The 15,632-nt window shown below is 42.5% G+C and overlaps 1 protein-coding gene across 3 annotated transcripts in view; it reads left to right on the top strand.

The window, feature by feature from the left end:
* Nucleotides 1-15,624, top strand: part of PRICKLE1 (prickle planar cell polarity protein 1) — a 64,945-nt gene extending 49,321 nt beyond the window's left edge. The window contains exons 1-8 of one of the 3 annotated variants that reach the window (XM_082073097.1): nt 165-233; nt 6,070-6,249; nt 8,485-8,598; nt 9,420-9,557; nt 10,046-10,249; nt 10,815-11,001; nt 11,141-12,004; nt 13,388-15,624. In XM_082073097.1, coding sequence (XP_081929223.1) covers nt 6,118-6,249; nt 8,485-8,598; nt 9,420-9,557; nt 10,046-10,249; nt 10,815-11,001; nt 11,141-12,004; nt 13,388-14,244 — 2,496 coding nt within the window. In that variant the 5' untranslated portion in view covers nt 165-233; nt 6,070-6,117 and the 3' untranslated portion in view covers nt 14,245-15,624. Of the gene's footprint in view, nt 1-164; nt 234-407; nt 530-6,069; nt 6,250-8,484; nt 8,599-9,419; nt 9,558-10,045; nt 10,250-10,814; nt 11,002-11,140; nt 12,005-13,387 lie in introns of those variants that run through there. The other 2 variants (XM_082073098.1, XM_082073096.1) reach the window with 2 other exon arrangements.
* Nucleotides 15,625-15,632: the final 8 nt, after the last annotated feature.

The following is a 15,632-nucleotide window of genomic DNA, read 5'->3' as shown; positions in this document are numbered from 1 at the left end:
CGGCGACCCTTCCTGCCTCTGGATCGGAGGCAGGAGCGGCTCCCCGCTTCCCTCCCTCTGTTCCTCCTCCGCCTTGGGCAGCACTTTGAAGGGAAGATCGCTGGTGGGAGGAATTCCTCCCGCCGCCTGACAGAGGAGCGGTGAGAGGCGCACGGCACAGGGGCCGCACTCCTGCCCCCCGCCAGGGGATGCCAGGGCTCGGGGGGAGCTCCCCGGGGGGCAGCAGGCGGGAGGTAGGAGGTGCTGCCGGTGCCGGTTCGGGGTGCGCTTGGGGAGGAGCGCTCGGGAGGCTGCTCCCTCCCCGGCTTGCAGCCCCGGGGGAGGAGAGGAAGGAAGGTGGGGGGTCGGCGGGGGGCGGTGCAGGTAGGTCTCCCAGCAGGCGGGACGAGGAGGGGAAGCGGCGGCGCCGCCCGGCGGGGGCAGGCCAGGAGAACCCCAACACACACTGTCCCGGTCCTCGGCGGGGCCGTGCCTGGCGCTGGCCGTTCCGCCGGACCTGCCCGGGGAGCGGAGCCGCGCTCCGGCCGAGGTGAGCCCTGCGCCGAGGGTGCTGCGCTCCGCGCCCGTCCCGCCGCCGGAGCCGGGGTGCTGTGGGCCCGTCGGTTTTAAACAGAGGGTACAGCGAGGGGGAGCCGGGTCGGGTCTGCAGCGGGCATCGCCTCTCCTGCGCCTCCTCTCCCGGCTCCGCCAGCAGCCTTGCCACTCGCGATATCGGTGCTGTGAAGAGGTAATTTGCGGTTGCTTGTATCCGCTCTCCCTCGCGGCTTGTCTGCTGGAGGGGGCCGGTGGGTGCCGGTGCCTTCGCGGGGGGACCCGGGGGCGCGTCTGACGCATCGTGATGTCCGTGAAGCTTGGGCAGGACGGGCAAAGCCCAGCTGTCCTTCAGAGAGCTCTGCCTGCCGAGGAGCCATCGTCCCGGCTCCTCGGGGATGAGCACGTATGGCGACGCGTCTGTCAGGATAAACTGGGCTATGAGCGGAATTTTGTTTTTACAACTCCGCTTTTGTGACTTATTGAACACTTTCTTGAAGTGTTTTCTCTGGAAACTTGTCTCAAATGAGGGTTGTGAGCCCTAACAAAGAAGGGTGTTGTTCGGGAGCCAACAGGTGACGGGGTGAAACCTGAGTATATGTGTACATTGGAGTAGAGTCTGGCTGCTGTTTAAAATAGAGTTAAAAAAATCAATGGGAGACTGTAAAAGGCGAGACTTCTTTCTTTCTAAATCTGTACACTCTCTTAAGGAGAGGGGGAAGCATCCGTGAGAATACTGCTTCCTCAGCTAGCGGTTTGGTTCTTGCCTGGCTGCAGCAGGCGCTTTTATTTCCATCAGTGCTACACAGCGCCAAGCATAATACATCCAAATCAGATGTGCTGGCGTGGGGCGATGCTTTGTCATGGTGCTTCCTCCTTTTGTTAATGCAAGTAGTCTGTCTTTGCAGTACGACTTGTCAAAAGAAAATATCCTGAGACGAATCATCCGACTTCCAGTTGGAAAAGTGATCTTTGTGCTAGGATGCTAGAGGAGGAAAGCAGCTAACTCTTCTGTCAGCCCTTGCACGTTGACTAACAGAAGGCAAAAAAAGTTATTGTCTTACTTGTAGGGTCCATCTAAAGGTCTGTTGAATAAACAAATATACAGGTCTAATTCCTTCCTCCGTTGCTCTGGATAATTCAGTTACTCAATGGAGCCAACAGCTGAAGAAGTTGCTGTGTGCTGGTGCTGATACACATTCTGCTCATCAACTCTGGATCCAGATTTCCCAAGTACAGAGCTATAGAGCTGTCTGTAAATACATTGCTTGTACTGTAGCTGGGGAATGGAACTTTCTCATTGTTTGCATAATATATGTTGGAAATAGTATTTAGGTTTTAAGTAGTTATTTTACCGTGGTTTATTGCTGCTGTATTACACCCTTCCTCTTCCAATGTAGTTATGCACCAGGGATTAAATAAACAGGTGAATGGGCTGGCCATGCTAATCTCCACTCGTTGAGCCTTCATTGTGAATGGATGCATGCGATATGCATCTTGTATCCCCTATAGCCTTGTTAACAAGCCTTCTAACAAAAAAGTTGTTAAACAATTTGCCCTGCAGGACAGAGTAAAACAGCAGGGGATGGGCAAGGAGATGTTTGTCTAACTGTGCTCACAAATCATGACCTCTTCTATCTGGTCAGGGGTGAACCTAATCAGTGAGCTGGAAATCCTAACACAGGGATAACCTTCATATGGGGTTCAGCAATAGCTTTGCTCTAAGTTTGATATCCTAATATTTTTGTGTACCAATAGGTTTGTAATTAGGAGTGAAGTTTGTCCTTGCTTCTAAGAACTTTGTCATAATAAGGTTCTTTTAGTACATCAATGGAAAAAGCTTCTTATTGCTTTTATTTTTAAATAAAATTTAGCTGTTCAACCCAATTATGTTATTCAAAGTTGTTAAGCTGCCAGTGAAACACCTCCTTTTAAGCTGTGAAGCTGTACTATTTGAACAGAGCTGAAACCTCAAAATGCTTCACAGACTTTAGGAAATCAAAACATCCTTGTTGTGTTTTGTAGATGTCATGGCAGGAGCAGAAAGACCACGGTTCTACTCATCCTTCAGAAAGCATGTATTTTTTCAGCTGTTGTTTGTATTCATTTGAATCCTCCTTAGGATGTAATCATTTTAAACAGATCACTTTGAAGGATGAGTGTGGTTGGGAGGCGGGGAGGAAGAACCCTGTAGTTTTAAAATGCAAACCAAGTTCCACTTGAGCAGGAGAGGAAGGAGAACTCCTAAACAAGCAATTGCTAAAACGGTTCTGCAGATCGCCTGCTGTTAAGCTGGGCTGTTTCAGAAACCTTGCTCTCGGCAACACCACAATATTTGTGACATGGCCATATTGATATATGGTGCACTGTCAGTCATTTTATAGCTTGCTTAACATTAGCTCTGTGGTGGCGTTTTTCTTTTAAGGCGAATGCTGTCTTTTGAGTAATCTCAGGTCATTGAGATTTATGAACCTTGCTTTAAACATTTCTAATCGCCTTATCTGGGGAGGAACACCCGGACTGTAAAGTTGCATTTAACAGTTGGAGGTGAGGTATATTTTTCCTTTATTCTCTACCAGCCATACTTTGAACCGGTCTTGTATCACCAGGAAAACGGGCCTGTGGGTCTGTGGTTTTCTCCTGTTGGAGCTGGAGTGTGTGCTGTCTGAAATGGGTGGGTCAGAGATGACCCAGGCAGGATCACTCCCCGAGGAAAAGCAGCACGGTCTCTCTTGTGCCAATGCCTTGTCTTCCTTTGGAATTGGGCAACATTCCTGCACTTACGTACCTTTGCTATACTTGAAATCCCAGTGTGACCCAGCACTGCTTTTTGCCACGTAGAAGTAGCATGTAGCCTTAGTGTTGAAAAATCCTCAGAAAAGTTAACCACTCTTTGTGCATTCAGATTTTGTTTTGTTTCCTTGTCTTTCTAGAGAAGAAAGTAAGTCAGAGAAGTTAGCCTTTGCTCTTAAGGAGAGAGTTTTTTGAACAATCAATATGAAGCAATTGCTAAGTTAGCTGGTGTGCTTGTGAATGTTGGATGTTGTGTGAGTAGGCTGGGGACACCCCGCACCAGTGCCCGGGACTGGCAGAGCCGAACCCAACCCTTTGCCTAAATTACATTTCAGATCCGCTTCCTGTGGTGTGGTTGAGGTCAGGCTGCCTAATGAATTGTTGGCAAAGAGGTTTCATCTACTGACTCCTTTTATGCCTGGGTTATTGGGCAGGAGTCAGTTCTTGAAAAGTGACAGCCTAACCAACACAAGTTCCCATGGTGCAATGCCGTAAGAATTGGAAATATCAGCCTAGGTGTCAGCAAGTGGCATGTTATTGTAGACCAGGTATCTACCCCTTTCTGAAAGGAAATTGTAAAACAGTTCATGTGCTGCTAAGATCATCTTGGAAGGACTTGGACTTCTCATTGATACTCATAGTGATTTTGTACTTAAGAATTATTTGGGTATAGATGATGCGGGGGAGAAGCTGCCAACCTGAGCATCCCCATCTGTCTGCAACAGTGAGCATTGTTGCCTTTTTTTGCTAGAATGATTTCTTAACTGCATCACAGTATTCCTCTGTCCCTCCTTCCTCACAGCCCAGTTTTATACAAGCAGCAACAAAAACATACCTGATGCTTGACTTCATTTCTACTGGTACGTGGAGAGGGAAAACAGTTTTGTATCACTTGTGCTATCATTTGTTTGTGAAAGAAAGTTAATTCAGGGGATCTACTACATACGAGGATGTCTGTCTTGCTATTTTACATATTCAGGGTTGAGCTTTTAGGATTGAGTTTGGTTTTACTCGCCTTCCTTGACAGAGATGCTAAGCTTGGAAGCTGTTTTGTTAACCTTCAGTTGTTCAGCTAGTGTTGAGATTTCAGAAATTTGCCTGGCAGTTGACAAGCTTTGTAGAAATAGCTTGTTCTCAAAGGGGAGGTTGGCAGGTTTGCTTGCCCCATCAAATGTTAAATGAACCTTTTATTACAGTGCAGCTATGGAAGGTAACTGTTGGCATCTTAGAAGTGCACCAAAAATAGTGCATATGTTTTCTAACCCTAACTTTTTGGAGTAAAGTTAACAAGTTAATTTTTTTGAGCCCTAGCCCAGCGGAAGAGTTAAGTAATGCCATCTCATTTTATTGGGTGTGGGAATGTATAGATGCATAGAAAATGGGGGTAGGGAGTCTGCGTAATATTGAATATCGTCATTTTTCCGAGTTTGTAGCTTTGAATGCATGTGGTCACCTTTTATGACGCAGGTTTGAGGTTATGTACTGGATCAACAGAGCCTGGCACTAACCGGTGCCTCACGCTTGGAGGAGGAGAAACTCCTGTTGAGTGACTAGCAGAATGCTTGGTCTGAAATCCTTTTTCCACCTGTGATCTAGCAGCAACTTGTTTTCCCTAATATGGTGGTGACGTGACTGGAAATGTAATGTGAGACCCTCTAGAAGTTTTTAGAGTGCTCTCCCCTTTAGACCCACCAGCAAGGTTCTGCGTCAAGATTAACATTTTCTATAGCTCAGATCTAGCACTGACAAAATTGCATCCGTGGTTAGATGAATAGGTGAAAGAATTGCCTAAAATGGAGAAGGCACAGCTCATGTGTAATGTGGTACTGTAGAAGCAAGGTTGTTCCTAACCCCAGTGGTCAGGATGTCTGTCATGGTAGGATACATCCTCTCTGCTTTTGGTAATCTGTATTTCACTGAAACTCCTGGTCTGAATTTCCTAAGAACTTCTGCTAGAATTAATGTAAGATATTCATCTTAATAAGCTTTTTACTGCAGAATGCTATGGATGTTGGTAAGAACCTTCTTTGCCAGTCGTGACTCAAAATGATCCAACTGATACTAGGCTTTGCAGGCTTCATGAATCAACAGAACCATCTCCCTATAGGGTTTTAAATTAACTGAACAATCGTGATGTATTTTGCAGAGCCTAATCTGGCCTAATTGGATTTCAGATCTTTAACTGGACCAACACCCTTCCGTTCCGATACAGCTAAAACAAAGTTCTCAGAGGAATCCAGCAGACGCTCGCTGCTCTCTACCTGCCTGCTGAAAAATAGGGTGCTTCTTGCACAACAGGCTTTCCCCAACAATTTCTTTAGTTTTTGACAACCAGTTATCGTGTCTTTCATGTTACCAGACTGGTGGTAGTGATGACTTCAGGAAGAGCTTGTGTCATTCCTTTTGTTAATATCTGCCCCGTAAATCTTTACTAGATATAACTACATATAATCTGTGGCGTGAAACAAGCGGAAGTGTCAAAGAAGACAAGTGTTAATATTGGAATACATTGCGGTTGCCAAATGTGGTAGTGTGTGTCTAGTGTTCTGGGGGTTTTTTGAGTAGTTTTGTTTTTATAACTCTTTCAAGCACTTTTGAATTGCTTGTAGCAAGCTGTGATGACACTTCAATAATTTATTGTTCTGGGCAGCACAAGGAACATGAAACTGTTGTAAGATCATTTACACTGATAATTAGTTGTTGCATGTTCAAATTTATTAAAGCTCTGTTAATCTCTTCTTCCAGATCAATTGCTTGATGAGCTGCAGCTGAAATATTTAACACTTCACACTTATGCCATTGGACATGGAGCCCAAAGCTAATAATCTCATTTTCGGGTGTCAGCGAAGCTCAACATCTGACGATGACTCTGGCTGTGCTATGGAAGAATATGCCTGGGTCCCTCCAGGGCTCAGACCAGAGCAGGTAACAACTCTGCTTCTGCATTTTTAAAATAAGCCTTGTAAGGACTGTTTGAGGGAGTGATACACTGCTTCTGCAAGTATCATTAAATTATTACAATATAGAAAACTTAAATTTGTCTAGAACTCTTTACTTCTATTCCAATGAGGCTGTGTTTAGAGAGCTTAAAATCCTCACCACTGAGGAATTTTATGTTCCAAAAAAAAGTTCCCAGTCAAGATTTTTGAATAAGTATGTGCCACAGTGGTATGTATTATCAAGTCTAAAAGTAGCATAGAAATTTGCTTTGTCTTTGAAATAAGTTATTAGGTTAAATTAAAGCTCGTGGCATACCTCCTGGCATTGTGCTACTTGGCCCATACTTCACTGCACTTGTACAGCTCTTTACATAATTAGGCATTTGACATCTAGAACATGTATGTTACTACAGCACATGTAAACGAAAGTGTTCTGTCACTGTGACAAGGAGCAACGCATTTTACGCTTGTTTAAATAGTTGTATGCCTGCCATTTGTTCATGCCATGATTTCTCTTGTACGGTCTCTGGAGTTGATCCTCATGAGCTGGTTGGGCTGTTCCTTCCCTTCTCCCTTTTCTGCTTTGTTTTTTATAATATCATCGTAATTGAAATAGAAATGAAATTGGTGATGAGCAAGTTTTGATCAAAATGAACCTCTCATAGTATTCATTTACTGGATGATACTGCAACTGTGCTGAAGCTGCGTACTCACTGTTACCCAGTGTTAAATGGGTAGAGTGGCTTTGTGATGTTTATTAATAGAGGCAGAACAACCCTCCTTCAGTGAGCAAGCTAATACAGTCCATAGTTACAAAGGTGCAGAAGATATCTCCTTTTTGTTATGCAGAGATTCTCTTAATAATGAAAAAAGTCTAAAGTCAGTAGGAATGGCAAGTAATAAGCTATTTTTAGGGGAACTCTTTTTATCACTTACTTAAGCATATATAAGAATCCTGATGAATTGTACTTTCAAGTGAACAGCAAGCTAACGTTCTGCCAGAACAACTAAATGTCATAAAATATTCTCATAATCCAGCTATATTAAACTCATTAGTGATTCATTTTTGCTAAGAAGAATCACTTGAGAATGGTGGAATAAACTTCAGAAAAGGACATAAAGATTCTTTAAAGCTTCACTTCGTACTGCATGTTATCTTTTCCTACAGCTTCTTGAAATACAGTCTGTAGTAAGTGGTCTTATAGTAGACTTCTGATGTTTGAATTTTGGTTAAATGAAGACCAAATCACGTTTTGTACAACCTTTCCCATACGATTTTGATTGCTTCCTGAGTCCAGTGACTGATAACTACTTCTTTTTCATCTGTCTTGCACACTAAGAAGCTGTTGACCTGAGCAGTATTTAAATCTGTATGGCAAGTAATATTTTTGCCAATAGTCAGCTCTTATTTACCGCCCCAGGCCTCGTGACAAGCTGGAAACTGCATAGGAAAAACAATAAATCTGTAGCTGTTCCACAAAAATATTTTTTGCCATTGGGCTTTGTTATAGTGTTCATTACAGCTTTCCTGTCATAATTTTCTTCTGAAAAAAAAAAAGTGAAGATTGATAGGTGTGTACATCTAATACTGATTTCTATATCAAAATCACGTAGCCCCTGAAAATTTCATAGTTAATTTGCATCTGATTGAAATGTGGCTGGATCCAGCCTCCTCCCAAGGGAAGGATGTTTCCCCCTTCTTACCAAAGCCCACATGGAAGCAATGAAAGCTGATGCTTTGGGTGAGCCTGACCAGCGGGAGGCTACAAAACAGCTTTTGTCTCAACAATGTGTAAAATGCAGAGAGCAAATTAAATTTGTTTATACAGTGGCTGTTTTCTGGAAAGCTTCATGCCTTGTGTGGTAAATTGCAGAGGGAAACTTGGAATTTCCACTGGGCTGTTGACCAGCCCTGAAGGGGGTGGGAATAATGAGAACATTAAATGTGCATAATTTATGATACCCCCCTTAATTGTCACTGCAAATTGCATTCCAGAAAAGCAATTCAGCAGCTGGGTGCTGGTTTTATCAGAGACAATTCAGGTTTGCTGAGCTGGTTCATCTGGGTCTCGTATTTTCGGCACAAATACTGTCACAGCTCTAATGTAGCGTAACCTTCTTCCTTTGTACATGGGACCTGAGATGAAGCAGGAGCTGAAGGACACTTGCAGCGCGTGGCTGACGTGTGTCCCTTGTCTGATCTCTGCTTCCTCCTGGGCAGGTCCAGCTGTATTTCGCCTGCTTGCCAGAAGAGAAGGTCCCTTATGTTAACAGCCCTGGAGAGAAACACCGAATTAAACAGCTTCTCTATCAGCTGCCACCCCACGATAATGAGGTAAATACAGAATTTAGGATGCACCATTCAGGGCTTATGTCTCTCTGGCAGCTTTTACGTGGCGAGTTACTTACCTGTGTATATACTACAAGCCTAAACCGTGGTCTGCGGTGGCATCTGACCTGTGTGTACACTGAGCCCATTGTTCAGCTGTCCCCTGGGCGCAGATAAGAGCTGTCTGGGAGGACACTGCCCCTGCCTGTTAGGGAGCCTGGTGTCACCGCCATAAACTTCACACAAGCTGGTTTTATAGTGTTTGCAGCCACCCACCAATTACCAGGGACCTACAAATTCCTGGAATTGCATTGTAGCACACAAAAAGGATGCTTTGTGGTAGTAAAAGGTTTGCATCTCAGATATGCAGTGTAATTTGGAGTAGAAGTGGAAATAACAAACAAGCTCTTTGTAAGGAAAGGGGGTGGGGGTGTCAATACTTAAGATCTTGTGTATACTGCAATACTTAGTTGTGGGCACTTAACCATAAATCTGAAGGACAATGTTGTGGCTGATTTAGGTTCATTCCATTATTTTAGGATAGCAGCAGTTTTGGGTTTGGCTTTTTTAAATCTTATGTCTTGCCTAGACAACTTCCTAGTTAGTATATATACACTTTTTTTTTTTTTTTTTTGTCTGTAACACAAAAATCTTCCTGAGTATTAGTTTTGTATTATGGCATATTATCTAAATATTAAGACAAAAGTTAGGAATGTTTAATGATGATTGCCAGCATGCCTGCTAAATTTCCTGTATATAGGCACGCACTTACTAATCTGTTACTTTGAAAGGTCAGTATTTAAAACCTCCTGTGTTTTCCCTGGAAGGTGAGATACTGCCAGTCTTTAAGTGAAGAAGAAAAGAAGGAACTGCAGATGTTCAGTTCTCAGCGCAAAAAGGAGGCACTCGGCCGAGGCACAATTAAACTGCTCTCCAGAGCAGTGATGCATGCGGTGTGTGAACAGGTAATACTGCTGATGCCATGAGCCCATGAGCTGTATAATATAAAGCTGTAGTATCTCAATATCATGTGTAAGCTTATCCTTATGTCTGAACACACAAACACACACACAAGTATTTTTGAAACTGCTTGTAAACAGAAAGTAGGTACTGCTCGCTTAAGCAAAACACAACCTCTAGTACTAGGTATGAACTGAATCTTTGATATATTTGCTACTCAAAAAAAAGTGTTGCCGACTCATACTGAAGTAACAACGAATGAAAAACAGGCATATGCTTAAAAATGTTATTATGTATAAAACAGACTTCTATTCACAAAAGCCTTGTTGATGCACAGATTTTGTCTAGACCAGAATTGAGAATATTTTTTTATCTCTTGTCAGAATTTTGGAATAAAATCTGCATATTTAGTTTGGCGGTTTAACTTAATTTAAGTGCCAGAAGCGAGTGGTTTGGGATGGGAAGTGTGTTCACTTTCTGTTTTTGTTCCTAGTGTGGTACAAAAGTTAACGGTGGTGAAGTTGCAGTTTTCGCCTCGAGAGCTGGGCCTGGCGTGTGCTGGCACCCCTCGTGTTTTGTGTGCTTCACGTGTAACGAGCTGCTCGTTGACCTTATCTACTTCTACCAAGATGGAAAAATTCACTGTGGCAGACACCACGCTGAACTTCTCAAACCTCGATGTTCAGCCTGTGATGAGGTAAATAATTCACATTTTACAGCCAATCTACACAGCTGCTGTTGTTCAGTTAACAAACTGCATCAATTACTTGAGCAATTAGTAACTTCACATGCATTCACTTAAAAAGTAAGGACTCCGGTGCATAGATGTGTTTGAAAGCTGAGGGGTGTCTAATTTCTTGTCAAACTGTCAATATTACAAGCAGTGTGATGGTATTTAGAAAGCACGTACCTGTTGGAATTTAGAATTTAATCTTGCAGATTGAATTAGAAACAGGATCTGTATAAATATATCAAAACCTCGTCTTGATAGCAGCTTCTTTAATTGTTGAGATCTTAGGTTCTTGTTTATTTTTTTTGCTTTGAAAAATACAGGTTTTCTTAATTCTTTCCTGTTTAAGGAAAGATTAGAATGCCACAGCTGCTATGGGAGATCATTGTTTCTATCTTGATATTCAAAAGGCAGCTAAATAAAACATAAATTTAGTGTGTGAAATGCACAAATAGGATATTTGGTTTGCTCTGAGTCACAAGGTGAGGTTTGGGCTGTTTTAACTAAAAGTCTGCGTTTTGTCTCTGAAAAGATCATTTTTGCTGATGAGTGTACGGAAGCTGAGGGTCGCCACTGGCACATGAAGCACTTCTGTTGTCTCGAGTGTGAAACAATCCTGGGTGGACAGAGATACATCATGAAGGATGGGCGACCGTTCTGCTGTAACTGCTTTGAGTCTCTTTACGCAGAATACTGTGAGACCTGTGGGGAACATATTGGTAAGTATGTCCTTTTTAAGTATTCAACTTACACATAAAGGGAAAGCCAAGTTATGAAATAACTTCTCATTCCCAAAGTGTGGATTGTGCAAATTATTTTTTGGACAAACCCAAAGTATTGCTTTTTCTCCCATTCTAGGTGTTGACCATGCTCAGATGACCTATGACGGGCAGCACTGGCACGCCACAGAGACTTGCTTTTCTTGTGCTCAGTGCAAGACATCTCTGCTTGGCTGCCCCTTCCTCCCAAAGCAGGGGCAGATTTATTGTTCCAAAACCTGCAGCTTGGGAGAGGATGTTCACGCCTCCGACTCTTCTGATTCTGCATTCCAGTCTGCTCGATCCAGAGATTCCAGGAGGAGCGTTCGCATGGGGAAAAGCAGCCGGTCAGCCGACCAGTGCCGCCAGTCTCTCCTCCTGTCACCAGCCCTCAACTACAAATTTCCCGGCCTTTCAGGCAATGCCGATGATACTCTTTCTCGTAAGCTGGAGGACTTAAGCCTTTCAAGGGAAGAGGCAAGCTTTGTTAATGAAGACTTCTGGAAGGGAAGAGTAGAGCAAGAAATGCCTGAAGACCCTGAAGAATGGGCTGAACATGAAGACTACATGACTCAGCTTCTTCTGAAGTTTGGTGATAAAAGCCTCTTCCAGCAGCCCGCTGAAGTAGACCTTAGGTCAAGTGAACACTGGATTTCTGACAGCATGGTCAAGAGCAAGTTGGACTTGAAAAAAAATAACCCAAGCCTAGCAAGTAAGAAGTATCAATCAGACATGTACTGGGCCCAGTCACAAGATGGCTTGGGTGACTCTGCATATGGCAGCCACCCAGGCCCTGCCAGCAGCAGGAAAATCCAGGAGCTAGACATGGAACATGGGGCTTCAGGATACAAACACGACCAAACACCGTGGTATGGAGGTTCACTTGAATGTTTGTCTGACCTAAAACAGCAAGAACAAAGTGTTCGAGACTCAATGGATTCTTTGGCTTTGTCTAACATAACAGGTAATGGGGGAAACGATGGATGGTTTTGGCAGAGAGGTCAACCAAAGCATGCTTGTTGGAATATTTTGAACTAAGACTTTTCACATGTGATTTCTAAAAAGCTGTAGTAGCAAGAGATGCATGTAAACTAGGCAATAGCTTTTATCAAGCACGTATTTTTCCATAAGATACATTTCTGCTACTAAAATTCTATTTATTCTCCTTTCCTTTTGAATTCTCTTTGCTTACAACAAAAAAATCCATAATGGTAAACAGAGGAAAACCAGAGTCTTGAACTGTGTATATACAAACCACAGCTTTAAGCAAATGTAGGTTTCTTTTTTTCTCTGCTTTAAGTACCAGAAGTTGCATTATAGACTAGGATTAAAGATAATTTGCAAAGCAGTTTAGGTAGTTTCCTGATTTGCTTGTAAAAATATGTAGAAAATCTGAAAGGATGGTACGCTTCTTAGCAGTTGGAAATAAGGTTTATGAGATTATATCTTTCTACATTGACTAAAGAGATTGTCATAATCCACTTTTATGAGCATCCTTGTCAAACATGATTGAAATTAGCCAAAGGGATAAAAGTCAGATAGACATACAAGTGTTTGTGTCTGTGTGTTAACCTTCCTTTCCTATTTCCCTACGAAAAACCTCAAGCATGAGAGTTAGGTATGAGACACCCATTGTAAAAGTTGTCCTGTCCTCTTCTCCATTCCTTTCCTTCCGCAGCCTGAATTCTTGTGGCTGCTCAGGTAGGCTGGGCCCAGCCACCCGCTGCGCTGCCGGAGCAGTGAGGAGGGAGCTTGGTTCAGGGGCATGGGAGGAGGAGGAACTAGAGGTGTCACACTGGGAATGTCACAGGGCAGATGACATTGTTGTTGTGGGAATGAAGGGTTGTTGGACACAAACCCGGAGTAAAGCAGGCCAGCTTACTGCTGATGAGCTTTAGAGGGTAAGGGTCCTTCTTCGTGAGGTAGTAAGCCTGGCTTTCCTGTAGCAACAGCAGGAATATTGAATTTAGCGATACCAGAAATATGAACTATTTTAGCCTTAAAAATGGCAAGGACAGACTGTAGAATAATTTTAAGTAATGATTTTTTTTTCTTAGAGGCTTAGCTGTACGCACATTAGAGCTATTTAAAAATTTTAGACTCATTAAACTTTTTCCGCTCTTGCTGTCCTAATGTTAGCTAATTCTTTGGTAACCAGAGCTAGTACTTAAGTATTTTAAGTCAAAACAAAGCTTATTCTTCTGTGAAGCCAGTCCTCTTGGTAAGAGTTCCAAACCCCACTAATATGGTCTGCTTTACTGAAATGTTTAATATCTTGTTGGTAGTTTAATATCTCTTTGGTAGTCCTCTCATTTTTCTTTTCCTCCTTTTTCCACCTCCACCACAGGGGCTTCAATGGATGGAGAAGGCAAGCCACGGCCATCTCTCTATTCTTTGCAAACTTTCCAAGAACTGGAGGTAGAGGACTGTGAGAAGATGAGCAACATGGGCACCCTGAATTCTTCAATGCTCCACCGGAGCACAGAGTCCTTGAAGAGTCTGAGCTCAGAGCTGTGCCAGGAAAAGGTCTTGCCGGAGGAAAAGCCAGTGCATATGCCTGTACTGAGAAGATCTAAATCCCAGTCTAGACCACAGCAAGTGAAGTTTTCAGATGACGTTATTGATAATGGAAGTTATGAGAATGTTGAAATACGTCAGCCTCCTATGAGTGAAAGGACTCGCAGGCGTGTTTACCATTTTGAGGAGCGTGGAAATCGACCTTCTCATCATCGCAGAAGAAGCAGGAAGTCTCGTTCAGATAATGCACTTAACTTGGCTGCAGAAAGAAGATGCTCCCCAAGAGAGAGATTTCGTTATTACTCCCCTCAGGATCATGAAAAACTTATTCAAAATAGAAGCTCACGGGAGATTCGGGCATATATTCAAAATGCGGAGCTGTATGGACAATATGCCCACACTAGGTCTGACTATGCACTGCGGAATCAGGTGGTTGATAAATTTTTTGGATTGTATGGTGAGGAAGATGACTCCTGGTGTTCAACTTCATCCTCATCATCCGATTCTGAAGAGGAAGGATATTTTCTAGGACAACCAATTCCACAGCCACGATCACTGAGATATCCATACTATACAGATGACCTTTCTAGTCCAACTACTGCGTTATCTAGTTCTCAGTTTGGGCAAAGGACAACCAAATCAAAGAAGAAGAGGGGACACAAAGGAAAAAATTGCATCATTTCTTAATTTGTTTTAACATGGGAAGACCAGTCAACTCTGTAGCTACAGTCTGAATCACATCTTTTTATATTGATAATTATACTTAAGCAAGTTGCTAAGGTTCTTAACGCTTTGCCAGTGTAAATGATAACCCTGCCAAAGTTTACGTTGTACAAGTAACATTCAGAAGTGTCACCACGCCAACTGATGATCTGCTCGGATATTGCTAGGTTTACATATTATGTATCAGCTGTCAAAATACTGTTGTTGCGGTTCTTGATACAGACTTTTTGTAGACATTTTATTTCATGTGCGCTATTCACCTATGTTGAATTATCTGAGAGGGGGATTCAACAAAGATCCATTAATAAAATCGTCAGTCCTGTGCTGTAGCTATAACCACACAGGGTGATCTTTGACTTTCTCCTCATACTGCCAAGAAAGAGAAGGCTCTATACTGTGCCATTTCTTCATTTTTAAAGCTCACTCTTCTTCTTTCAAATTTCCCTACGAAAAATGGATTTTTTTTTTTTTTAATTTGGGAAAACACTCCTTTTCCAAAGAGTCCACTCTTAAGCAGGCAAAAATCAGAGCTGAAATGCTTGAGGCCTTGATAAATCCTAAAGCAGCAGTACATGGTTTATACATTTAACTTCCGTGGGTTTCCCTCCACATTTTTTTAAGAGCTCCATCCCTTTTGTGCCTGTTTAAGGGAAGATATTAATTCAGATGCCAGAATTGGACTTAGCTGCCAATGAGCGGTGACGTTTTTTTATGCCATGCCCCCCACACCCCAGCAGCGAAAGGTACAACTGCTGGAGTCCTTTGCTCAGGCATGTAACCCCATTTAAGTTAATGAATCTACTTACGTAACAAATACTTTCATAAGGGCTTAAAGGATTAGGCTCCAGAATTGTGTCTTTTCAAATGCATTATCCAGGTTTTAAAATATATTAGCTGCAATTCTAAATCAAAAAAACATTGATATTTATAATGTAGTATTTCATAGGCTTAAATGTATTCATAATTTAACAGTGAAAATACTAATGTACATATTGTACAGTTAAAATTTTAAAAGCTGAATATTTTTATATCCCTGAATTTGGAGAAGTTTGTTACAATATCAAACTAGATTTGTTAGGGGTTTAACAGCAGCATTATGGATGAAATATTGCTTGTATTTTAGTCAGGGGTTTTAAGTTGAAAATATTGAAAAAATGTTTAGTGCGAAACAGCTTAATTTTGTCTACTAGGTATTAAAAGCTCTGTATGCATGGTGGGGCTATGTAAATACTCTCTAAACTATGGCCCTCTTAATCTTGCAAGTGTTATTTATGGGTCAAGCAAAATGTAAACTATATAAATGTAAAAACCACACAAGCCTGGAATATATCAGTACAACAAATATGCAACTC

The sequence above is a fragment of the Streptopelia decaocto genome, assembly GCF_964273445.1.
Source record: "Streptopelia decaocto genome assembly, chromosome: 1".
NCBI classification, from domain to species: Eukaryota; Metazoa; Chordata; class Aves; order Columbiformes; family Columbidae; genus Streptopelia; species Streptopelia decaocto.
The sequence above is the reverse complement of the archived record's forward strand: the minus strand, read 5'-3'. Positions and strand labels throughout refer to the sequence as shown.